The sequence below is a fragment of the Arabidopsis lyrata genome, assembly GCF_000004255.2.
Source record: "Arabidopsis lyrata subsp. lyrata unplaced genomic scaffold ARALYscaffold_7, whole genome shotgun sequence".
Lineage (NCBI taxonomy): Eukaryota > Viridiplantae > Streptophyta > Magnoliopsida > Brassicales > Brassicaceae > Arabidopsis > Arabidopsis lyrata.
In genome coordinates, this window is record NW_003302549.1 from 271397 (window position 1) to 296069 (window position 24673).

General features: G+C 35.8%; 6 protein-coding genes and 1 long non-coding RNA gene across 8 annotated transcripts; 2 read left to right on the forward strand and 5 right to left on the reverse strand.

Moving 5' to 3' along the window:
• Positions 1-82: 82 nt before the first annotated feature.
• Positions 83-2977, reverse strand: LOC9304942 (probable transcription factor PosF21). Its single transcript, XM_021017103.1, has 5 exons — positions 2680-2977; positions 1210-2559; positions 1000-1132; positions 831-915; positions 83-585 (listed from the first exon to the last, which is right to left on the reverse strand). The coding sequence occupies exons 2-5, from the start codon at positions 2454-2456 to the stop codon at positions 359-361; spliced, it is 1692 nt and encodes a 563-aa protein (XP_020872762.1). The 5' UTR covers positions 2457-2559; positions 2680-2977; the 3' UTR covers positions 83-358.
• Positions 2978-4809: 1832 nt separating this feature from the next.
• LOC110226886 lies at positions 4810-5995 on the reverse strand. Its single transcript, XM_021019764.1, is given in 3 exon segments — positions 4810-5044; positions 5046-5177; positions 5374-5995. Coding segments are annotated over 3 exon segments (699 nt in total). The 5' UTR covers positions 5898-5995; the 3' UTR covers positions 4810-5001.
• Positions 5996-6069: 74 nt separating this feature from the next.
• Positions 6070-8080, reverse strand: LOC9304943 (protein BASIC PENTACYSTEINE5). 2 transcript variants are annotated; one of them, XM_021019762.1, is made up of 3 exons: positions 7877-8080; positions 7210-7292; positions 6073-7133 (listed from the first exon to the last, which is right to left on the reverse strand). In XM_021019762.1, the coding sequence occupies exons 2-3, from the start codon at positions 7276-7278 to the stop codon at positions 6318-6320; spliced, it is 885 nt and encodes a 294-aa protein (XP_020875421.1). In that variant the 5' UTR covers positions 7279-7292; positions 7877-8080; the 3' UTR covers positions 6073-6317. The 2 variants fall into 2 exon arrangements, with proteins under 2 accessions (XP_020875422.1, XP_020875421.1); XM_021019763.1 differs by lacking the exon at positions 7877-8080 and having other exon boundaries at positions 6070-7136; positions 7210-7293.
• Positions 8081-10645: 2565 nt separating this feature from the next.
• On the reverse strand, positions 10646-12178 carry LOC110226235 (ATP-dependent DNA helicase PIF1-like). Its single transcript, XM_021017057.1, has 2 exons — positions 11331-12178; positions 10646-11241 (listed from the first exon to the last, which is right to left on the reverse strand). The coding sequence occupies exons 1-2, from the start codon at positions 11860-11862 to the stop codon at positions 10664-10666; spliced, it is 1110 nt and encodes a 369-aa protein (XP_020872716.1). The 5' UTR covers positions 11863-12178; the 3' UTR covers positions 10646-10663.
• Positions 12179-16188: 4010 nt separating this feature from the next.
• Positions 16189-16752, forward strand: LOC110226236. The gene is made up of 2 exons (XR_002330287.1): positions 16189-16331; positions 16442-16752. It is a non-coding gene; the product is annotated as an uncharacterized LOC110226236 (long non-coding RNA).
• Positions 16753-19406: 2654 nt separating this feature from the next.
• LOC110226237 (replication protein A 70 kDa DNA-binding subunit B-like) lies at positions 19407-22537 on the reverse strand. The gene is made up of 10 exons (XM_021017058.1): positions 21907-22537; positions 21542-21806; positions 21365-21461; positions 21146-21270; positions 20956-21040; positions 20740-20872; positions 20469-20662; positions 20259-20382; positions 19959-20171; positions 19407-19877 (listed from the first exon to the last, which is right to left on the reverse strand). The coding sequence occupies exons 1-10, from the start codon at positions 22045-22047 to the stop codon at positions 19530-19532; spliced, it is 1725 nt and encodes a 574-aa protein (XP_020872717.1). The 5' UTR covers positions 22048-22537; the 3' UTR covers positions 19407-19529.
• A 233-nt stretch (positions 22538-22770) lies between these two features.
• Positions 22771-24629, forward strand: LOC9304945 (V-type proton ATPase subunit c1). Its single transcript, XM_002866777.2, has 3 exons — positions 22771-22955; positions 23557-23842; positions 24123-24629. The coding sequence occupies exons 1-3, from the start codon at positions 22880-22882 to the stop codon at positions 24253-24255; spliced, it is 495 nt and encodes a 164-aa protein (XP_002866823.1). The 5' UTR covers positions 22771-22879; the 3' UTR covers positions 24256-24629.
• Positions 24630-24673: the final 44 nt, after the last annotated feature.

A 24673-nucleotide genomic window follows, 5' to 3' on the forward strand; every position in this document is an offset into this window, starting at 1 on the left:
CTTGCTGTTTAATGGGCCAACATTTTGTGGCCCATCACGTTAAAATAAACAAACAAACGACGAGACAGAATCCAAAACTAAATAAAAACAAAACAAACAGAGAATCTCTTTGTCTGAAGCTCAATCCCATTACATATAACAAATTCATAGTTCATACCACCTATATGATACCTACCACAAATTGAATTTTTTTCTTTCTAAGATAACAACATACTGTAAAATTAAATTTCTGTGACTTACGCCTTATACGATATATGTAAATTCAACTGACTCTGCACATAAATGAAATATAATGTGTGATTCCATATGTAACTTGAAAAACTCCAACCCTCTCTGATCCAGCAACAACTTCTCTGCTCTATTCGTTTGATTCAGATTTTGTTGCCATAGTTCCATTCTGGTGGTTCTGCTGATGAGACTGTTGCTGCATCTGTTGTGGCTGCTGTCTTAACTGGCTGATGTTGAGTTGCTGGAACATCTCAGCGTTGAGTGATTGCATTTTTGATCTCTCTGATTCGTTCTGGCTGGTCTCACCGATTGCCAGTTTCAGTCGCTGGACTTCTCCATTCAGTGCTTCGTTCAGAGCTGCAAAGCGGGAAAAAAATCGTCAGTTCACATTCGTTAAGGGCAAACACAAAAACATGACATCTTTTGCCCCCGAAAATCGAGATTTTTAAGCATGTAGGATCTGGTTCCATTAGGGTTTGATTATAGCAAATATAGAGATTTCTTCAATTTTGTACCGATTCAAATACATATGAGTGCTATCAGAGGCGAAAGTCATGTTAATAAAATTGCAAGTTTGATATAATGTCAGGAGAAATGTTTACCATCGCGAAGACGCGCTTGTTGCTCCATTGCTTGAAGACGGAACTTCAGCTCATTGTTCTGATTTGTGAACCCAATCATATCTCGCTGGATAATTCAGTAACTAAGATCGTTAAAACCAAAAAGAAACAGACCAATCTAGGCGCTGTTATTACATTGTAGACTAAGCACCTGCAAAAGCGTGAGCTGAGCAGACAATGTGGTAGCCTCGGTCTGAAGAGTCTGCACTTTGTGTTCCAATTCGACTATGTACCGCATCTTCCTCTCCTTTGACCGTGCTGCGGATTGACGGTTCGCCAAGATTCTGAAAAGAAGATCATTCCATAAACATGAGAAAAACCGATTAAAAACAGGTAACGTTAGTAAAAATATTCAATATACCTTTTGACACGCTTAGGGTCAGACATAGCCATCTCTGCTAGTTTATCATTTGCCATGATCTTCTTCATTTCCGCTGCAGTAAACTCACCGTTCTTAAACTCGATGTTAAAAGCAGCACCCGAATTCCCATCAACCGAATTGGTAGGGGAAACTTTCCGTGACATAGTTCCAGGAGAAGGAGGCGGCTTTAGTGATTCATCACCAAAAGACAACTTCTCCATGAAACAACTGTCCACTGAAACACTCCTGTAATGTCTGGTGGTAGGAGCAATATCTCCTCCAGCCGCTCTTCTCTTCACACTCTCTCTCTTTTCACCAGAAGAATTCAAATTACTGTTATTATTCGCACTCTCATTCACACTGCTGCTCTCTCCTTCGGTATCACTACCGTTAGTCTTCGTCCCGCTTGCTCTGCTGCTGTCCATATCATCCCGATTCTCATTACCGTTCTTGCTATCATCAGCCTCAGAGGAGTTCAAAACATCAATGTTTTCAAGATTCATATATGCTGAGAAGAGATCATCCATAGCTTCTCTCTCTCCGACGCCTTCTCTTTCGCAGCTCGATTCCTTCTTCACGAAAGGAGAAGACTTTGACCAATCAGCACATTCCCCACCAGAAATAGACCTCTCCAATGGTCTTGGAGGGATCAAAGGCAACGAATTCTGAACAATCATGGAATTAAACCCACTGGGAATATCACTGTTGGAGCGTCTATGAGACTTTCTCGGAGGTAGACTCTCACCGACTCTCAAGGAGCTAGAAGAGGTCGAGTTACACCTCGTGAACGGCGATGGAGGCAACGAATGGTTGCTGTTAAACCCGCCGGAATCTCTATCCTCCATGGAGACATCGTGATCTGGTTGTGCCGACAGAGAATCGCGAAACGGAGAAGGGCTTAACGGAGGTAACGAATCAAAGGAGAAGAAAGAGTTGGGCTGTGACATTGACCGCGAATGAGTAGCTGATCCCGGGTTAAAATTAAGCGAAGCGGGTTGTCGGGTGGTCGGGATCTGAGAAAACGGAGAAGTCGGTGGGATTAAGTTGGGGTGCGACGGAGGAACACCGATTCGTTTGCCACTGTCACTGAAAGGCTTGGAGAATAGAGGAGCTGATGAGCGGATGAAATTAGGGTTTAAATCGAGCTGAGAAATGGGATTTTTGGGAATGGAAGAAGACGAAGTGCCGAAAGATGAATGAAGTCTCTGGATCATATCACTGTTACTACACTTCTCTGTATCACCCATTTTTAGATCGAAATTCGATGGATAATGCAGTTTATATTCACCACTCTCTAATAACCAGAAGAAAACCCTTAAGGATTTTGCTTTGGGGTAGAAGAACAACTACCTATCATCAAAAAGAATCAATGATGAGAAGAAAGAGAGAGTTAATTGCATCAAAGTTTTCATAAGAATTTTGCAGAAAAATCAGAGCTTTGGAGGAGCAAGAAATGCAAGTGGTGGTTACCTCTAACTTCAACGCACTTGAATTAATCAATGGCGCAAATGGCGAGAACGTATTAAGAAGAAGAAATACAAATCTTTTTCTCTCTCTCTCTCTCTCTTCCAACGTTGAAATAAGAAGAAACTTATCTAATCAATCTTCCTCACTCTCTCGAATCACAGGGCCATTTTCTCTTTCTTTTCTTTTTTCCTCCGCGATTTTCTCTCCTCTTTGATTTATTTTTTTCTCGAGAAAATAGTAAAAACTCGAATGAGACAACGACTTTTTTTTTTTGTGCTTTCTTTTTGGGCACGAGCAAAAGAGTCTAAACCAAAAGACACGGATTTCATGAGAAGGAAGATAGAAAAAGAAAATATAAACACCCAACAAGACGCGTGAATTTACCACAACCCCCCTAAGATTTTCTATTTAATGCAATTCTATCCAAAACTTTGTATAAATTGGATTTGTTATTTGTTAGCCGTTTGTTTCAATTGTTTTAAGTAAAAAATCTGTGCATAATGAGTATCAAATATGAACTTAACATATATACTGCTTTGACAAAGTGGATTTTAAGAATAATATTCTCTTGTCATTCGAAATGGAAGTTAATAAAATCATTTAGGAAAAATGGATATTTGATGATTTGAATATGGATTGAGATTCAATTCTATTCCGACCACATTTGACATTCTTGGCTAGACGAAAGATTCTGTCCTCGTTATGTTGTCTACATGTACAATGTAAAAGCCATTCTTTGTTTTTTCTTATCTGCCTCTTTACTTATATATTTCTTAAAATATTATGTGATGGACCGCCATATTGAAAGATTTCTTCCGGATTTCTTTGTCTATTACTCAACAAATTCCATAAATTGCAGATTACTATAGTTTACGAAATTTTTCTAGTGCTAAAATCTCGTAGCTATTAAACACGTTACTTACTTACTTTTTTGTTGATAATACTTATTTACAATTTGATACTACATTATCTTTCATAAAACAAATGATCAACATACAGTGTAGCAAGTTCATCAAAAACACTATATAGTGGGAGAGATCTATAGATAGTAAGTTTAAGTAGGATTCACCTACCGTTTTAAGGCTTGGTTAAAAAAAAACAAAAATTGGTGCAAAAATGTTCTAAACGGTAGTAGCCAGAGTTTACAATCTTTGTAAACAATTTCTAAGATCTAGATTTCACCTATCATTATAATTATATTCATTTCCCTTTAATTACATGAACCCCACCACACAACAAATATATTGACTCTTATAACCACTTCCCACCATGTTTCTCATAAATATCTTACATATCATTATTTGATTCTAAGATTATAGTATTTTATTCAGCAATGTATAAATAATAGTTACAAAATAAAACATGAACTATCGTGGAAATATACAACTCAATAGTCTTGCCATCAGATAAAATAATATTTCAAGTTTTTTTCTACAAATACCTAAAAATACATCAAAATAATCAAAGAGATAACCAATGATTTTCTTATTTAAATGAATTACTAATGTTTTATAAATATTCATTGTTCCTTAAGAAATTAATAGAAGACATAGATCCGCGTGTGAAATGGATAATTGAAAGTCGTAATTAAGGTGTAAATCACGTGGATTAAGTCGTACTCATAATCTCATATCATAAATGGTCGTGTTATAATTAATTAACAGAAACCGATCAACATCTCTCTATATATATATTAACCGAAACTAGGATGCACGTTTTAAAACTCAAAACACGGTGGTTTATGAAATAAAATTAGTATTTGATTGACTAATTATGTTCAGTTTGTATGTGCAATGAAAATGATCCACCGATCTAAACGTGAGCCAAACATATATATTTATCAGAATAATATAAGTGGGGCATTGTTTTTCTTGATGATCGTGAAGAAATTAATTTCATAAACAATCTTATGTCTGCAACCACAAATTAAGATTTTAGAGGATTTTTTTTTTTTTTGGTTTTCGAGAAATTCGTGTATTTTATTTGGTATACGTTTTGTTTTGTTTGTTTGTTTTTTTTTTTTTTTTTTTTGACAGGTTGGTATATATTTCTTTATATTCTCGGCAAATGCAAATGTTTACAACATCAATAACCATGCGCATCCAAAGTTTGGAATATTATTTTTTCCTATGTATATATAACTATATACACAGAACAGAAGTGAAATGTAACTAAAATCTCCTATGAATTAGTAGAACACATTAACAATTAAAATTGTAGGCTAATTTTAAACACACAAAAAAAAGATACAGTATTCGTCTCCCACATATGAATAAGACGAAGCGGACCCCACATATCTAGCTTATCTTCAATTTCAAAACCAAACTAAGCTTGGCGACAATTCCGCCGATCGTACCACGTGGTTTTTCGTTAGATGACAAATTCACTTATTTATGGGACCCAATTATATTATTCTCATTAATAGGATCACCATGACACGTGGTAAATTCCAGGAATTAGAGAGAACTGAATTTTGCCTATTTTTACATTTAGGCATTTAGCTAAGGTTCGTGTAGAAAGGAAAAAAAAAACAAATTATTTTTTTATTTTATTTCTTTATTTTTTTTTATTATTAAAACGAAAAATGAAACATAACAAAAAAAAAAGCTTATAGATACGGCGGATAAAATAATCAAATCTAACAAAAAAAATTACTTGGAAGATGGATAATCCATGGTGATTGACTGAAACACTCACCTAGTCCGACATGATCGCACATGGCTATGCAATGGGAATGAAACTGTGCGTTTTAGCTTTGCCGTTTTATTCTCAAATACTTTATCGGTGCACTTTTTTTTATCTGAATCAACCACAATCGCCAAACTCTCACAATTGTTTTCTTTAGTTTCTTCATTCCCACTATCCTCGGCAAAACTGTTGACACACTGTTCTTCTTCCACCGCTACGCTAGCAACTTGCATTGATCCGTGGCTTGACGAAACAATCATGACAATACCGAGACCTAGCCAGATGAGAATAGGAAGAATGATCAGTGACAAGGCGTAGTAGATGATCCATTGGAATCCGCTATGGTTCTTGCCGTGAAATGTCCATTCAAAAGCAAAAGCGATTCCAGAGAAAAATGTGGCAAAACTGCTTATAAAAAAGATTCGAACGATTCTCGGGTTAGGAACATCAAAAAATGTCTTCATGTGGTTAAGCCAAAGCTTTGGTGGTTGCGGTTGTGGACTAATGGTGGTGGTCTTTAGCTTTTTGTCCATGTTTCTTTCTTCTTTCAGTGGAAAAGATGAAGGGACTAATATAAGTCGTTGAAGCTTTGACTACTAATAGACTCTACTATAAGGAGATTTTTTTTTTTTTTCCTTTTTCTTTGTTGAAGCTGTTCAGATTCTTGCGATTTAATGGGTGATATTTCGAATTTTGAAATTATAATACTACAAAACAAATTTTTTTAACTATTTATTAATTAGTTACATAAAACAACAAAACCAAGTCAAAACAATACTAGTACTAAAATATTTGCATTAACGGAACTATCGACAGTAAAAACAATAACGAACCTAGCTTCATCTTTCATTCGACTTTTGAACCTAATTGTTAAAACTAAAACGACAAAAAGAAAAAGGGATGAAGAGAGAGCAATACTTGATATATAGTGGCTACTGGGTCATAAATCTTGGTTACTTGATAGTGATGTAGCGGTTTGTGCCGTGCCTAGCCCAATAGTCCTTGAGATCAACAGGAGAGGAAAGCTCGTGCCCTTCGCCAGCTAAACGGCTAAGTAACCTGGAGAAGACACTTCCACTCATTTTCCTGCCGCCCACTCGAGAATGCCGCTTGTTTGGCATCTGCGGGAGCGGATACTGAGACAAAGTGGTTGTGCAGCAAGAAGATTGCCAACCGCCGTTTCCCCATTTATAACACTGACGAGCAGTCCCGGTGCAAGTGCACATGGGCACCGGCATTGTCGTCTCGTCGAATGTGACTAGGTTTAAACCGACATCGTAACTGTCCCAATCTTTTCTGCTTTTCTTTCCCGGCGAAGCAACTTGACGGTTCAGATCCTCGCCCACTTTCTTTCCCTTTGATCGTGCTCCCTGCTTACTCTCTTTCTTCCTTTTGGCTAGTTTCGTGTGGGCTGCTTCAGGTGGAATAGTTGATATAGGTGAAGGGGCAGGTAAGTGGCTTTCGTCAGTTACACAACTGTGGGAACCACCACGCTTGGCACACGACAAAATGTAGTTAAGATTGTTTTCACGGTATCGAAGAGCATTTAACGCACTTTCTGTCTCCATGATAGCATTATCTCTTTCAGAGAGAGCTTTGTCCCGCTGCTCAAGTGCTTCATCACGAGCGGCTAATGCTTCTTTTGTTGCTGCTACGGCTTCGTTTATTTCCTTGACTGCTGCATCCCTCTCAGCAAGGATGGACATGATCTTCTTATTCATCACCAATGCATTATGTTGCTCCTTTATCTGATGCTGAGGCATCATATTCTACTGTACACACAGAGTTTGTACTTAGCTTTCATTCAAAGCAAATGTATGATCTGCTTCAAGTGTTTTTTCTTACCACAGATTGTGTCCCTTTGTTGTAATCGGGCTTGTAGCGCCCATTTTCATACTGCCCACCACACTCCATTCTCTTACTTTCAACTGCAATGGCGAGAATGATATCAAACATTGTGAAACTAGGCTGAAGAGTAACTAAAACTATGAACCGAAATCATAACATAAATACTCACAATTCGATGTCATCACAAAGAAGAATCTATAACGATGTTCAGTTCTACTTTTTATCCTTTTTTTCCAAATGAGCTCACAATTGTTTACTAATTGGATAAACAATCAAATACGATGTGGGCTTGTATCTAAAGCTTTCACATTTGAATTCAAAGCTTAATTAATTGATCATCTAATCCAGCAAAATGACACTTTAAGATTATAATCTTTATTCATAGGTCTCAGCCACAAGTTGCAATCCCCACTAGACACACAATTTACCAAAATCAATCCAGAGATCGATCCAAAGTCAGCGTAAAACCATCCAATCAAAACAATGAAGCAATTAAGATAAGCCGGAAGATATATAGAGTTCGAATTTCAAGTTGAAACTACGATAAGAGCTCCCAGAAGAACCGATAATAAAAAAAATTAAAATCGAGAGAAACACACTTGACATGTTCGAATTAACCGAGCAATCAAGAACAAAAGAAACGAAAGGATCGAAGAAGACTCACAGATTTCGTGGGAGAAACGAGCAACGGAGATGGAGAAAGATCTCAGGGTGGAAATGGTGTCTGTCTGTGAGAGCGAACAAGGTGGGAAGTAGAAGAAGAGCCAGATATACTCTCGTTTCAATTTCCTAATATACCCTTCTCTTACATGCTAAACAATATCCAAAAAGAAGGTTATTCTTGTCCATCTATCTTACTCGTTCAAAGCAAAGACGTTTCTGTTCGAACCTCTCTCCACATACTGTATAAGCCAAACTTTTATTTGGAGAAAATTGGACTTTTGGATATTATTAGATTCATTCAAGTACAACATGTTTTTTTTATTTTTTTTTGTCGTCTAAATTTATTATTAATTGCAAATTATGAGAACAGTTACATAGACGATTCTATAACTGACAATTCTTTTTGATCCTTTCACGACAGACTACACTTTCTTCTTTGTAATTTTGATGAATACCTTCAATGATCCACGACATATTCCCTGCTAAAAAAAATATATTAAATTTAACTACGGTGATCATCTCATGTTAGTGTGGGCCGAATGATGGGCCGAAAGAATAAGAACTAATCCGGGTCGAATACCCGGCTTGAGATCCCGACGTGTGCGCTTCGCTGTTGTAGTATGTACTAGGATATGACCCGCGGTATACCGCGGGTTTAATATTATATTAATTGACTTTTTTTATTAAATTAAGTTTTGTTGGTGTCTAATTTTTTATGTTTTTGTGTTGTTAGATAATTTATTAGAACGTTTGTGATGATTTCTTGTCAGTTGTAAGTTTATTATATTAATAGGTATAATAACCTCATGGCGTACATAAGTTAACATCTTTTATATAAACAGTATAATTCGGTCAACCGTCAGTAATGAATATTTTTAGTTGATACAGTATAAACAAAGAATATGTAATTAAATATGGTTATTTCTGTTAAAAGTATTAGGACACATTAAAATTATTTACTTAATATAATTTCGAAATATTAGATTTATATAAATTTATTGTTTTGTGTTTTATAGATTGGAAATATAGACATATATATATATATGTATGAAAATATACCAATTTTGTTTTATATAAGATCATATAAATAAGTTTATATCATCTAATTTTAATAGTAAAACCATAATTAAAATATTAAATACACAAATTAACTATATAATAAAAAGCAAAATCTCAAATACATTAGAAGCCCAACAATTTTAACTGAAGCCCATATACTGAAAATAGAGTGCAGCCCAATATATTCCAGGGAAGGAAAAAAAAACAATTGGATGGAAAAAAAAAATGACAATTGCGTGTCGTTGAGCATCTTCTCCACCGACTGATTGAGCTTCTTCAATCACCATTTCCTAACCAATTTCAGAAATTAAAAACCAATTCATCATTCAAGTTGACATTTAATTTGTAGCTGCATCGGATGATCGAGTTCTACAAGACAATTTCCTTTCGAAAAATAAACATGTAAGTTAATCTAATTCCAGAATTATAACATATATCATCGATTTCTTCATTTTCGATCAACAAAAGTTGTTAGTTTTTCGATATTTTGTAAATTGGAACATGTGTGCGTAGACAGCAAATTATATATTTGAAGATCTAATCTGATGTTTGCGATTCAAATGTTTGTCATGCCATGTTTTCTACCATATCTGAATCTGTAAACGTTGAATAAGACTTCAATGAATTTGTCTGATTTCAATGAATTTGGTTGAATTCTCCGCGGGCTCAGAAAACCTTCACACTTCCGCCGCTACGTCGTGGATGTCATCTTATTACTCCAAAGGTTTCATCTTTCGTGTAGATGCTTTTGTTTAAATTCGAAGCGATTTCTGAATTGACTCAATTTATGAGCTTTTTTCAGCTGTTTATTTGATTGGTTTGTGAATTCAATTTGGGTTTCTGAGGTTTTGTTTTGTTTTGAATTCTGGTCGTAAGGAAATTGGGCAAGACTTGTCAGATTTCAATTGTGGTCTTGCTCATGTCTTCTGTGAGTTTTCTTTCTTACTCTGTTTCTTCTCTTTTTTTTTTTTTTTTGGAATTTTTGATTAAGTAAATGTTTTTTTTTTGGTTTCAGTGCAACACACGAGTGCTTCTTTGACAATCAATGAGAATTATGATCCAGATGTTCAGGCTGATACTGAGACTTTCTTGAACAGGATTGTTCCTGAGGTATCTATGTTCTTCTTACTTGCTTCATTAGTATTGGCACTTTGTTGGTGTCAACTGATCACGTTTTTTGGTTGAATCTGTAAACGTTGAATAAGACTTCAATGAATTTGTCTGATTTCTAACAGTGTGAATATTTTATATGAAGATATGGGATCATTGCTCAAGAGAAGCTGCGATATGTTCTAACAATATATTGAGGTTAGTTTTTAGTATGATGTAATTGGTAGTTAACTTAGTTCCGTTTTGGATATAGAAGTTTATGAAATGTTAAGTAGATTGAAGAGGAAATTCTATAATTGTTACTTAATGGTTGTTTGTTGATGCATGTTAATTAGATATATATAACTGTTGACACTGAACAACAGAAAATCTGAGAGTTTAAGGAAGTAAAACAAATCGTAACAATTAGCTCCTACTTTCTTAATCATAGACTTAAAACCTTTATTCTCTCAATTTGATGATAATCAATATGTTAGAAAATGGTAAATAGATTGCAAGTGAAATATAAGTCCAAATAAGTGTGGGTTTTGCTAACCATAAAGCAAACATATTGATCCCAAGGTAAAGTAAACATACCTTTCATGATAATCCTGTTTGAAATTTCATTGCCGCAGAATTATCAATCGATATTCTGGAAAACCTCTTTGAAAACAACGTTTGTTGTTTGCTTTTGAATCTTACCTTCTTTGTCCAGGATAAGAATTTTCAAACCTTTTTTAGAAGTAACCCTAGATAAAGCGACATAGAGTTGGCCATGAGAAAACACTGGCTTAGGCAAATAGAGTCCAACTCTTTCTAGAGATTGACCCTGACTCTTGTTAATGGTCATAGCAAAAGCCAGTGATACTGGGAACTGTCTTCTACGCATCCGGAAAGGTAGTTTTGTATCTGACGGTGTAATGACGATTAATGGAATCAAAACAATATCACCAATTCTGTCTCCTGTTATGACTTTTGCTTGAAGAACACGCGGGCTCATCTGAGTAACTTGAAGCCTAGTACCATTGCATAGACCTCCTTTAGGATCAATATTCCGAAGCAGCATGATTGGAGCACCAATCTTTAAACTTAACGCATGGTGAGGCAAACCTGATAACCTGATACTGTTTAAAAAATCTGGTGTGATGACAGGATTTCTAAGTGAATCGGAGTCTTCAGGATCTATACTATCAGCACTGAGAAATAACATTGCATCGCCTGTAGGAAAGAACAGAGATACTTAATAAATTAGATCTGCGATTTACTTAAAAGGAGATAAGTTAGATATATCAGAAGTATTTACTTACCATCCAACTTCTCCAACAAATACTGGTTGATTGTGTTGACATCTTCATTTGTTGGTGCTAGAATGGCTCTCTTTTGGAAGAACTTAGCATCCTTTTCTTTTAGCTTTGCTGGATCTCCATAAATCTCTAGAGTAATGGATTCAATGGGATTATCTGCTTCAGTAATTAGCAGTTCTTCAGGTATATCAATTAGAGCCTCACCGTCATTTGGCTCTGAAATTCTACCATCACCAACAGCTAAAAGCCAATCTGAGAATTCTTTAATGTCTTTAGCTTCTTCTACACTCAAATCGTTTTTTAGTAGCCGCATGTTCTTAGTGAGCTTTAGTACCTTACAGTGATCCCAAAGATAAGAAGCATTTAGGGCTGCCATGACAATTTCAGCTCTGCCAGCACCAGTGATTACAGGAAGAACTTGTCTAAAATCACCTCCAAAAACAACAACCTTTCCACCAAACACTTTGCTATCTATATTACCAATTATATCACAGAAACTTTTGTCTAGAGATTCAAAACACCACTTGCTCATCATAGGTGCTTCATCCCATATAATAAGTTTAGCTTTCCTTATTAGATCTGCAAGGTCAGACTTCTTAGGTATTTTGCACACTGAATACTCATCGGGGGTAAGTGGTATGGCAAACCTTGAATGCGCAGTTCTACCACCTTCCAACAGCAATGAAGCGATTCCACTGGAAGCCACGTTAAGAACTATATCTCCTCTAGATCTAATAGCAGCTGAAAGTGTTTTCCAAATAAACGTTTTTCCTGTACCTCCAAATCCATAAACAAAAAAAACTCCACCTAGTTCATTGAAAACAGCACCAGTAATTTCATCATAAACACCTCTCTGCTCTGGTGTTAACATCTCTATCCATTCCGCATGTTTTTCAGTCAAATCCTGACGGTCATATCGCATCTCATCAACGATCAAACGATTAGAATTATCAATACCTTCTCTAGTTGGGCGGGGAAAGTTTTGTATATCTGTAAGAGTACCTCCATTAAACAACAAAATTTTCTCCAGTTCTTGAAGAGTGTAGTTTTTGATTTCTGCTTCTGTAAGATTCAGCTCTGCATATATTGCAAAAAGATTGATTTAACATCAACGGATTTCCATATAAATAGAACTAATCAAAAAGGTAATTAAATCTAGGCACAGGAATTAATATCTGAATTAACCTTGATTGTTGAACTCGTCCCTCTTCTTCTGTTGCATATCTTCAGCTAACAAAGGCCATACCTGTTCCCAAACATATTCTGGTCTAGAAAGAGAAGTAGACAGTAGCAACATAGCGAAAAAATTCCTCAACCAATCACCAAAACAAAACTGACTGGCATCCACCAAACTGTCTATGTATACCTGGTCATCATCTAGGATTCCACGAGCAAAACATGCTTCTTTGTAAGTTGCATAGACAACACCCTTGTATGTTTTTATATCAGCAAAACATGTTGGACCCCTGACTATGTTAAGGAGGACTCTTAGAAAGTATTCATCTTCTAGCTTCCTTGGAACATAATTAATACGACCCAAGGAGAACCCTCTAGACCTCTTGTTCCACTGCTTATTATTCCCATCCCAAGTAAAATATGCAGGGATTTCTGCATATAAGAGCTCTTGAGCACGCTTTCCATTCTTTCCAATAGCATTAAGCCTATTCAATGTCAGCCAGGCCATGAACATGGAATCCTGATTGATAATTCTTTCTAATACTTCTGTTATATCCTCCTTCCCTTTAAAATAAGCTGGTTGCTTCCCTTCAACATGGAAAGACAGCTTCTGAACAGGTGTTGATTTATGCTGGATTGGAAACTTATATATCCTCCAAATAGCCTCTGATGCAGAAACATATCTGCAGTTTTTACACGGTATCATTAATCTTAAGATGTTAAGTATATGACTATAGAATAAAAATAAGTAAAACAGAAGTCACATTACTCAATTTACCTGCAATCGAAATAATCTTTTATTTCATTCTTTTTTTTCTCCTCTGGTAATGATTCATGAGTAACGGAGCTTCCATCTATATTTGAACCTTGTTCTGTCGTTGGCGGTTTATCAGGCTCAACAACAAATGCCATTTTATCTGGACCTTTATTAATATACTTGAATAAGTATTTAATAGAGCCGGTTTGATTACACCATTCAACATTGATGTGAGCACCATATCTAACAGATAGCTTCTTATTGTAAGGGACAACATACCTATTGTCACATTGAATACCACATTTCTCAACATAGTTATCAGAGCGTCTTCTCCTATACACAGGAAAACCATCAGCCCAACCTTTGTGATTTCCTCATAGTTCTTAGGATACTGTTTTGAACACTGTCCATCGACCATACACGGAGAATTCATATTTGCTGCACCACATGGACCATGAATCATTGAATTTTTAATAACCTCATACAGCTCTGGTTCTGTCTCCTTATCTGGAATCTCAGCAGAAATCATCTTGTCAATATCAGCAGCTGTTGGAAGTTTACTTTTAGCATCCATGAATAAAAGAATGTGAGCATGGGGAAGGCCTCTTTTCTGAAATTCGACTGTATACATAGCTGAAAAAAAAAAATACACACATCATTTTCAATATGTTATCTTTCACCTAATCCACTGAATTATCAAAATGAAGAAAACTTACAGGCAACAGTCTTCCCAAGCATTTTCTTTTCTGTTAGATCATTCATTAGGGAATCCAACTTCATTTTGAAAATCCTAGCAACAATGTCTGGCCGATCTTCAGCTGTTAACCCTCTCTCTGTAACGTATCTGGTAATCTCAGGCCACTTAGGGTTGCATGTAAATGTGATGAATAAATCTGGGAAACCGTAATGTTTACATATGGCCATAGCATCATAGTAACTTTGCACCATATACCTAGGTCCACCAGTGAATGAGGCTGGAATCAAGATTTGATTGCCTTCATCTTCCATATTTTTTACACCAGAGTCAGCAGCTTCTTTGATGGAGCTGTAGTTCTCACATCTAAGCTTAGACTGATTGAACCTTATGTAGCATAGCCGATTAGATTCAATAGTTGTGTAAGCGTCACAAAGAAACTGCTGAAACAACCTCTTAGATAGTAGCAGAGTATGGCACTCACCAGGCCTCTCTTGAATGCGAAAAGCAAACCACTGACGCATACTAATACACTTTTTCTTCTTATTGTTAGTGACATTCCCTTTATAACACTTCTCGATACCAGGCCTATATCCATCTTCACCATAGCAGAAAATCAGAGGATATTGTAGAGCTAGATAAGAAATGTGAATCTGGTTAATCCTTTTGAGGTGACCTGTAGTTCTTTCTTCAATAACTATATCACGATTTGGCATATCATCTGTAAAATCTCCTGGTATTAAAGCTGCAACCTCTGATGTAGTAGGCATGCTGTAAGTCCTTCCATCTACACCCTTACGACCAGAGCATATCCTCATATGAAATGGCTGGCAGTTAATATCTTTAAATCTTTCCTTCGCAATTCGGAAATTCTTGACATAAGGATTGCAGAGATTGAGCATCTTCATAATGGCTTCGATTGTTTCCTTGTTCAGATTCTGTTTACCTCCACCTTGGTTGGATTCCTTGCCCTTTCTAGAAAACAGGAAGTAATGAAAGAGTTTTAAGTGAAAAGATAACAGAACAACAGAAGCAGTAAATCCAAAAAAGTTAAAAGTCTTAGAAATTAATACCCGATAACAGTTGCTCTGTTTTCTACTTCATTTTCAGTGTCAACAATATATAACTGTGAATACTTAGCATAGTCACCAACTGCAGGCTTTAAACTGCCAATCAAATGATAGTTACCTCCTTGCATTCGAAACATGCTAGGTCCGTGACCTTTCGGTATAGATTTATCAACTTTTCCACCAAGTGAGGTCATTGCAAAGACCATATTAAAGATCCTGGCATGCTTTCTGTAATTTCTACTCTGTGCATCATTACCAGTAAGAAGTTTCTTGATTAAATCTGGTGACTCTTTAAGAAAAGGTAATTTAACAGAACCCTGACCACAACAGAGTGTAAAAGTAGGATCCTTTTGATTACGTCTTTTGTTTATACGCTCAGCATACCACATTAAAGCACCACAATACTTACACTGGTAAGTAGGATCTCCATGATCAAGATAAGCTGAAAACAAAAGAGATAATATATGGTTAGCAGATATCAGATAACCATATTATTTCTCAAAGTACAATAATAAACTCAGACATACTTAATTTCATGTTCTTTCTAGCCTTGACACGTGTTTTTTTTTTTGTTTGATTATCTGTTTGTTGTGTTTGATGCTGATTGGGATCATTTCTTGATTCTACAGTGTGAATAGGTTCTGATGAAACATCAATGTTTGCATCTGCGTCCATTGTCTGAATATGTATAACTGAACTTTCATCCTCACTGCTACTATGGTCATAATTTTGCACCACTGCTTCATCTTCACTCAAATCAACAGAGTAATTTGCATCATACATCTCCTCATCACTGCTATTCTCCATGAAGTCTGTATCATTAGTTTCTGTAGCAGAGTGTCCTATAGGAGATATAATTGTAAAAAAGTTCATTATTCAGTTAATGAATGTAGAATATCGGTCGAAAACTAAGGGTACAAATATTACCTTTATGATAAGAAGATGATCCTGCATCTGTAAAGTCTGAATGAAGATTTTTTCTGGGCAAGTTTGTTGTCTGAGAAATTAATCTCGATGGTTGCTTGGTAGTTATACATGAAGAACTACCAAAACATTGGTTCCCTGAAAGAAAATAGATTGTAAGATAGCAAGTAAATAACAAACTATCCTTATCTAAAAAAATCAAATAATTAACCTAGTCTTGGTCTTGTTTCAGAGGGTGGTGGCATAAGAGGAGTTTGACCAGTACCTAGGGTCATATCCCTAAGTCCTAATGGAGTGGATACTGAAGTAGATAAAATGCTTATGGGAGAGACAGAAGTTAAGTGGCTTCCACGGGGTGTACCTGTATCAATTACAGAAAATTGGTACTACTTTACTCTATCAAGTCAATGATTGCACTTTATACAGTTATGTAAAAAAACTTGTGAATGACATAAAATGTTTAATGCCTACCTCTTACTATTGTCTTCTTTAGTGCAGACCTAACCGTTGGTGGATCCTCAGACATAACAGTTGGTATAACAGGAGTTGATGAAAGGTTAGTAATATCTTGCAAAACAGTATTGAATGCAGAACGTAGAGGGACAGAACCATTAGAGACAGGTGTATTAGAACGTGGAATACTTCTGCTAGTATTGATTGCCTCATTCCTCCGCCATCTTTTAGGTGGGGTGGAATAGAACTCTATGTTTTCATTGTTAGGTGCTGTTTTTTTACTCATTATTCCTGTTTGGAACAATTGCTAGAACTCTCTAAGCAAAAATAAATCTGGTGTTAGGATTTAAATGGTCATGGTCATATATATTATTAATTCTCTATCACAAATGATATTCACATTTCCTTTAGAGTCGGTTGGAGTATATATAGGAACAGGATATATTATCTTTAATGGTTATCTAATTTTGATCACATATATTTGAATTGATAGTATTATACTGATTGAATAACAAATTTCCGCATATATAGTGTTATCGAGATAACTAAGGAAATTGTATATTGTTTGTACCAACAGGAGATTGGAAAAAGATATGCCATGGATTCTTCAAATTCAGCATTAACTACATAGCGTTAAAGGTAAAATACTATCCTCCAAAGTAGATTTCTGGATAGTACAATTAGACCAAACTAATGATAAAATGTCTAAGTTATATCATATAAAGAAAACGATTTACCACTGAGCAATACTTCCTTTTATGATAAGTAGAGTTGATCATATATTGTATACTTCTTGATATAGAACAAACAGAATTGAACAATAAATAGTAGATTAACCATACATTTAGTTATCAACACAACATCTACTAAACACAACAGAAACTAACAGTTAACTGTTTGTTGGAATATAAAAAGTCGATAACCATTAACTTAATGAAAAATAAGTAGTTTTGAGTCAATTGAACATGAAGTAAAAAGAAACTAAACACAAAAGGAAGTTTACATAATAAAACCATAGATAAAATTAAAAGTAGCTTCCACAACACTAAGATAAACAAAAAACATTCTTCAAACCAAATTGCCATTTAGTTCAATTGATCCAACTCCATTGCCACATCCTTCTTATCAGTTTGTCCATCTGTCCAGCAACGGCTGAAAAAATTTAAGAATCACAATAATGAATTCATACTTCAATATATTCAATTCCTTAGTTGATTCCAGATGAATATACTTACATGTATCTCGGGATGTCAACATCTAGGAAAGTTGGATCAAGAAAAATCCTTGAACTACCATACTCACTCATTAGACAGTTCTTGCCTAAACAAAAACATTTTGATTATAATCAGTCTAATTATGTATGGTTTTTAATAAGAACAATAATATAGCACATTACTGTGGGTGAAACTCACCTTCGAAATCTGAAACCCTCCAGAAACGCAACACAATGACTACTGGGTCATAATTGTAAGTGACAGAAGTTATGTGCCTAAACCATTTAGTCACAAGCAACTGACAGGACCTACCCACAGCAACACAGTTTGTAACCCTGCCCCTAAATGATTAAATTTGGAAAGAATTAAATAGATGATTATTACAACAGTTCTTGATTTGATATATAGAGGTGAAGTAAACTTACATGTCATCTTTGATTTCGAAAAGAACATATCTGGATTCATAGTCTGTCTCGCCTTCACGACAAACAAATGGGAATCTTTGAATAGCAGAGACTTTAGAGATCACACCAATAGCATCTGATAGGGAAGACATAACAGTTATTGAATTAAATCTGAAGCAATGTTACAGTTATTCTGAAAGAGAATTCTGTATTACAGCATAACCTGTAACATATTCTTTATCTTGAGCACCAGCATACTCAACTTCATCAGAATGAATGAAGTTGAAGAAATTGCTATTTGATCTAGGACTAACAGGCCACATAGTTGTAGGCCATATACACTGTAGTGCAAAACGATTCCAAGCGTATTTAACAGGGTTAGCAGATGGTACAACATGGAAGTCAGCCATGTAGTACCACTGACCCTCCTTGAGACCTTGACGAAAATTGTATAAGTAATTTCCAGGAGGAATAAATGCATCAATCATATTGGCCTAGACATATAAGAAGAAATACAAAATTAGTTATCCACAGAATACTGCAAAAGAATAACTCTGAAAATAATATACCTTTTCATCGGCGAGTATCATTTTTGTTGGTTCTGCAAAAGCGTCGATGCCTTGATTCCAGATAGACAAAATCTTCACGTACAAAGTCCATCTAGGCCTCTGAAGGTTTAGATCAGAAATGTAGTCAATAGTACCCATTGGATTTTTGCAGAGTTAACTTTGGAGAGGTTTTAAGATAGAAAGATGATGCACTGTGGGAAACCTAGAGGTTATGTCATGATATATAAAGAATATAGAAGGGATTTCGTGTATAGATCTAGAAGGCACGAAAAAAATGGAAAAATATATTGAAAATCAAATAACCGACTTAATATATGTTAAGTAAGTTATAATAAAGAGAGGAAATTGAATCGTTAGAGATAAGGAAATCAAATAATAATCATAAAAGTATAGCAATGATTGTAATTATTCATTTATGGATAGTTACTTGTTTCGATGCATATTTGATAAATGGTAAAGAGATTCAAAGTCAGATTTAACTGCTCACGTCTCATATCAGATGTGCAGCTCTATGTAATGATTACTTTAATTTGGATTATAAATAATATTATCTATAGTTTATATATATGTTTTTTAGTAGATTATCATATACAGGTATAAATACTGTACATCTATATTTCACTCTATGTTTGCAGGCAGTAAGATCCTTTACTTAACAATATATACTATGGAGCATTTACTTCTGTTAAAGAGTCAGCATTTAAACAGGTACATACACATTAACATGTATATAGAGTTTCCAAATTAGATAGACACATATAATAAAAAATGAAAAGTTTACTTATTATTGAATGGAAATAACGAAAATACTAAGTTCATTGGGAAACTTAAATAACTAAAGGGAAACAACTGTTTAAAGTAAATGAAAATAGAAAGATCAAAGGGGAAAACAATAAGAAAACATGACTAAAACCGACACTCCCATTTCACTGATCATGAGATCACTTCTTTTCCTTCTTGATCTCCCTCTTGATCTTGACACTCATCAACTTTTCCACCGGCTTGACCTCCACCTTCTGTCCATTGACAGATACACCATCATCAATCTTAACACCTTCACCTTTGATCACACCATCCTTAACATCTCCAGCACCATGTTCATCATCCTTCTTTCCAGAATCAACCTCAAATCTAAACTCTGGTGAGGACTTAACCAAGTCCACAGGCTGAATACAAACCTTCTTAGAACTTGAGGCTTGATCAGTTTCAGAACTGTTTAGGGCATAAACACGTTTAGACGATGGAGTAACTGAGTCTTCTGTATCCTGACTCATTGTCAACAACAGTGGCTGCATTTCATAGTAAGTTGGTTAGTAATGAGTGGAAATATAATGATGCATACTTTAGTAGGGAATAAAAGAAAATATTACCTGGTCTCCAGAAACAATTGATGCAGGATTGACCAACTGATCTGAATCTTCTGGGGCCTCATCTCCTAAGAGACCGTGTTTAGACAGCACCCTGGAAACTTTGTAACAATCTTTCCCATCCCAAATGTTTTCTTTCTCAACACAGAGAAGAAAAAGGAAAGTCTTCCCTTTCAAATTCTGAACCACATCTGGCAGGTCTTCTGGATCCTCAATCTAGAAGTGTTAAATAGAATATTTTTAAAACATTAGAAACAGGTGGTGTTCAAGCCTAATCTCATGTCAACAGATTCAAATAGTTACCTCATCAAACGATCCACCTAACACAGTTGCTGCAGATTCACCAACAATGTCTGCACATATACTATCAAACAGAAGGCATTTTGTTTCACCTGTGTTGTCCATCACTTTAGCATAAAGCATGTACCTGCATGGTATAATAGATAATTAGGAAACTATCAAACTGTACAGATTGTACAATTCAGACAGTTGGGAAACACAGAATTTACATACTTTGCAACAACATTTGTGACAGCATTCTTGCAGACATCACACCAGAATCTAGGTTTTGGCTTCTTCAATGAACCGGAATTAATACCAGAATGTATGTGTGTTACCTTTTTGTTGCAATTACGGCAACTAAAGTAATACCATGCCCAGTCAGTGTCAATTCCATAGATTGTACAAACAACCCTAACTTTACCAATCTGCAAAGACAACATACACCAGTTAATATCAGGAATAATTCTAAATTTAAGATATAAATCAGATAAAGTAATATAACCTCCATAGAACTCAATAGCTCTGAAATTGTCTTCCTCTCATACTGCAGATAGGAATCATCCTTTGCCACTGTAACCATTTGAAACTTGGGCACACTCTCACGGAATGTAAGGGCAAGGCCGTCAGCAGGTAAACTGTAAAACATAGTTAGTTGAATCAGAACAGAACGGTTTTTTGTTCAGTAACTTAAGTACACTAATCTGTTGAAAACTCTTACGCTGTTAGAAAAGCTGCAACCTCTGGGATAGGTGGATTGATGAGAACTTGAGTAGCATCAAAAGAGTTAGATATACTTCTCACTCCTGAAAAGAAAGGTTTAGAACAAAGTTCCTTTGTAGAGTAGATATCTGATTGTAGATATAGGAGAGGTTCATAGATAATAAGTGAATAAGATTAAAGGTAAAAACCTTTGTATGCCTTAATCTTGGCAAATCTGATAAGACAGATGACTCTGGCTCCATCAGCAGCATCGCAGGCATTAAACACTTGCTGAGCGAATGATCCCCACAGGGTACAGGACAGTCGCTCATCACTAACACAAATCATTTATCAGTTATACTAAAGTAATAATAAAAACATAATAACATTAGTATCTACTGCCATTTACTTTTATTATGAAGACTTACTTTTCATCACGCAATTCAAAGTCCAACTTAGTAGTTGGCTTGTTATTAGCTTCCAGAGTTTCCAACTCACCGATGTTAACAACCTGTCCCATAACATCTAAATAGAACAAACAATCTAGTTAGTAATATTCACTAAATAGTAATAGCAACTTTAATTAAAATATTTAAATGTCTTACCAATCAACATGTAAGGATTTAAGTCCCCATTCAGAATGTTTGGGAAAGTAGCCAAGGACAGGTAGCTGGAGTCAGAGACTGGATCACATCGCAGGACAGTTGTCCCAGTGACAAAGGACATCTTATAGAGATGACCAGTTGGTCGGAATTGACCAGATGCATGATTAAGAGCAAAGGTCTCAATAAACCTCCACTCATTAACAGGCAGATGGTTCACATACTTGCTAACCAAGTCCTTCTTGATAGATGCATGAATCTTCATACCCTGTTAACAAAAGAAAAGACATATGATTAACTATCAATGTATTTAAGTAAGTATCAATATGATAGTTTTAGGAGTTTTATATATGTAGACATATAGTTACCTGTGCATCAGCCACTACTAACTCTAGTGTTTCTCCTGTGAGGTTAGTATACTGGCGCCATGAGTGAAGCACCTTAACTTGCACACGCCAGGAGGTCTTGTAAGGCCTGATGTCTCTCAAGAAAGCAAAAGAGGCAGCCATTTCAATTATCTGGTATGTATTTAGCTGTGTTAGTGTTTCTATTGTGAAGCGTGAAGAATATCATAGAAATGTTTCAATATATATAGTGAATTGGTAGGGAATTAAGGATTTGTGATAGAATCCACGCATATCTTGATTACCACGGTTTGAATATCAGAAAAAATATTCTGATTGGCATATACTGTGAGCAAATAAGGATCATATCTTTTTGGTTAGGGACAGTTGACATATACTTGAGATACCAAATCGTCTGAGTAATAACTGATAGTGTAATCGAAATGAATGAGAGATATTATGTGGATTTTTTGTTTTGGGAAGTTGGAGTTATAGCATATACTGTGAGAAAATAAGGATCATATCTTTTTTATTAGAGGCAGTTGACATCTACTTGATAGTGTAATCGAAATGAATGAGAGATTTTATGTGGATTTTTTTTTTGGTAAGTTGTATTAGTAGGATATACTCCGAAATCTATGCTAATGGTTAAGGTAAGTATCATAACTATATGGCTAACAATTATTGCGGGGCAGTTATAAGAGAATATTTAGTCGAAATAGTTGATTTTTTTTTGGAAATTCGAATTTAAAAGGATCGGAGAGTTTTGATTGGAGGATGAGTCGGGTCAAAAAATCTAATCGGGTCAAAATCTTAAAAAAAACCCGACCCGATTGGCTTTTAGCAAAAATGTACTTCAAAAATGTTAAGTAGATATCTCACTCATCAATCAGGCCTATTAGCCTCGGAAACTCAATCCTTGTAAATTCAACGGAGAGAGAGATCAGATTCCGGCGTCCCAAGGAAGCACAAATCTTAAGATCCAGAATCGCCTGAGATGTCTACCTTCAGTGGCGATGAGACCGCTCCTTTCTTCGGCTTCCTTGGCGCTGCCGCAGCGCTTGTCTTCTCCTGTATATCCCATACTCTCTTATAATCTCCATCTTCTTTTTTGTTTTTTTGTTCTTAATTGTTCACTGATCTTGTGTGTGTTTGGCCTTTGGATCGGCCCTGAGAAGTTCACCGATCTGTGTGTTCCTCTTGATTTTTCTTATAAATTTGAGACCTTAAATTTCTCTCTAGATTTGTTTCGAAAATTCTAGTTTATCATCTTTAATCAGTGGATCAGATTCTTAAGGAACTGCTCTACACTGGTTTTGAGACGAGTCCTTTTTCTTTTCTCCGTTGGTTATGTACTCCAGGATGATCTTTCTAGCAATTGAGACTTTTTAGCCTAGATCTCTATTGTTAAATTTGTTGGTGATCTCTTCTTTGTCCAACATATCGAAATTACCTAGGGATATTTGCTGGATTTATCACGCTTTGTGATTGCCGTGACTGGTACTAATTGAACAAGTAATTATTTACCATCAAATTGCTGAGTTGCTTTCATCCTCGTCAATTATATTTTATCTACAGATCCAAGGCATGTTGATTTACTTGTGTAAAGCACAGTTAGATTGTGAACTTAACAAGTGTGTTTTTAGCCTGACATGGACTTTACCCTTTAACAAGGTATGGGAGCTGCGTACGGGACAGCCAAGAGTGGTGTGGGAGTGGCATCCATGGGTGTGATGAGGCCGGAGTTGGTGATGAAGTCTATTGTCCCAGTTGTTATGGCTGGTGTCTTGGGTATCTATGGTTTGATTATTGCTGTTATCATCAGTACCGGGATTAACCCCAAGGCTAAATCTTACTACCTCTTCGATGGATATGCCCATCTCTCTTCTGGTCTTGCTTGTGGCCTAGCTGGTCTTTCAGCTGGAATGGCCATTGGTATAGTTGGTGATGCTGGTGTCAGGTATGATCCTCCATTTCTCTCTTTGCAGATTCACATTTATGGCTTAATTTGCTAGAAAGACTCAATTTCATAGTAGAAGTAATGAACCATAATATCATGAGTTTAGTGTCACAATTCAGTTTGATGCAAATTGGTAGGGAATATGTGCAATTCACTGAATGTTGATCTATAATGAAAGAAATGTCAGTTCATTACATAGCGTATTTCTAGTGTCTTAAAGATTTGTGTCTAATCCCCTCTTATATCCATTTGATAAAGCAACTTTGTGGTTTGATGACAGGGCCAATGCTCAACAGCCAAAGCTTTTCGTTGGTATGATTCTTATCCTCATTTTCGCTGAAGCTCTGGCTCTATACGGTCTCATCGTTGGGATCATTTTGTCCTCCCGAGCTGGTCAGTCCAGAGCCGAATGAGAAAAGAATGCGGTTCTTGAAGTCTGCATGATTCTTTCTTCCCCTTTTCGCTGGTCTCTTCATCGAGCCGGGATCTTCTTATATTATTTGTCAGGTTAGTAGAGACACAGTGGTTTTGTTCCTTGTGGCAACGTGTCTGCTCGGAACAAAAACCACACATCATCATCAAAAATGTTCGTTTTCACCCTTCTGTCATGTTTGTAATGAGACGGTTCCCAGTAAGATAACTGTGGGAGACACCCTATTTATATCGTTTATCATTTTCCTAATAAATCCCCGAAAACTCGATTTGATATTTGTTTATTTTGGTTCTTTTTCTTTTTTGTTAATGGGTTTAGTACTATGATCATGTGGATGTATCTCTTAACAACAAATCCTCGTCTGTATTCATTCCTCATTGCACATTTTGTTGTCTAAT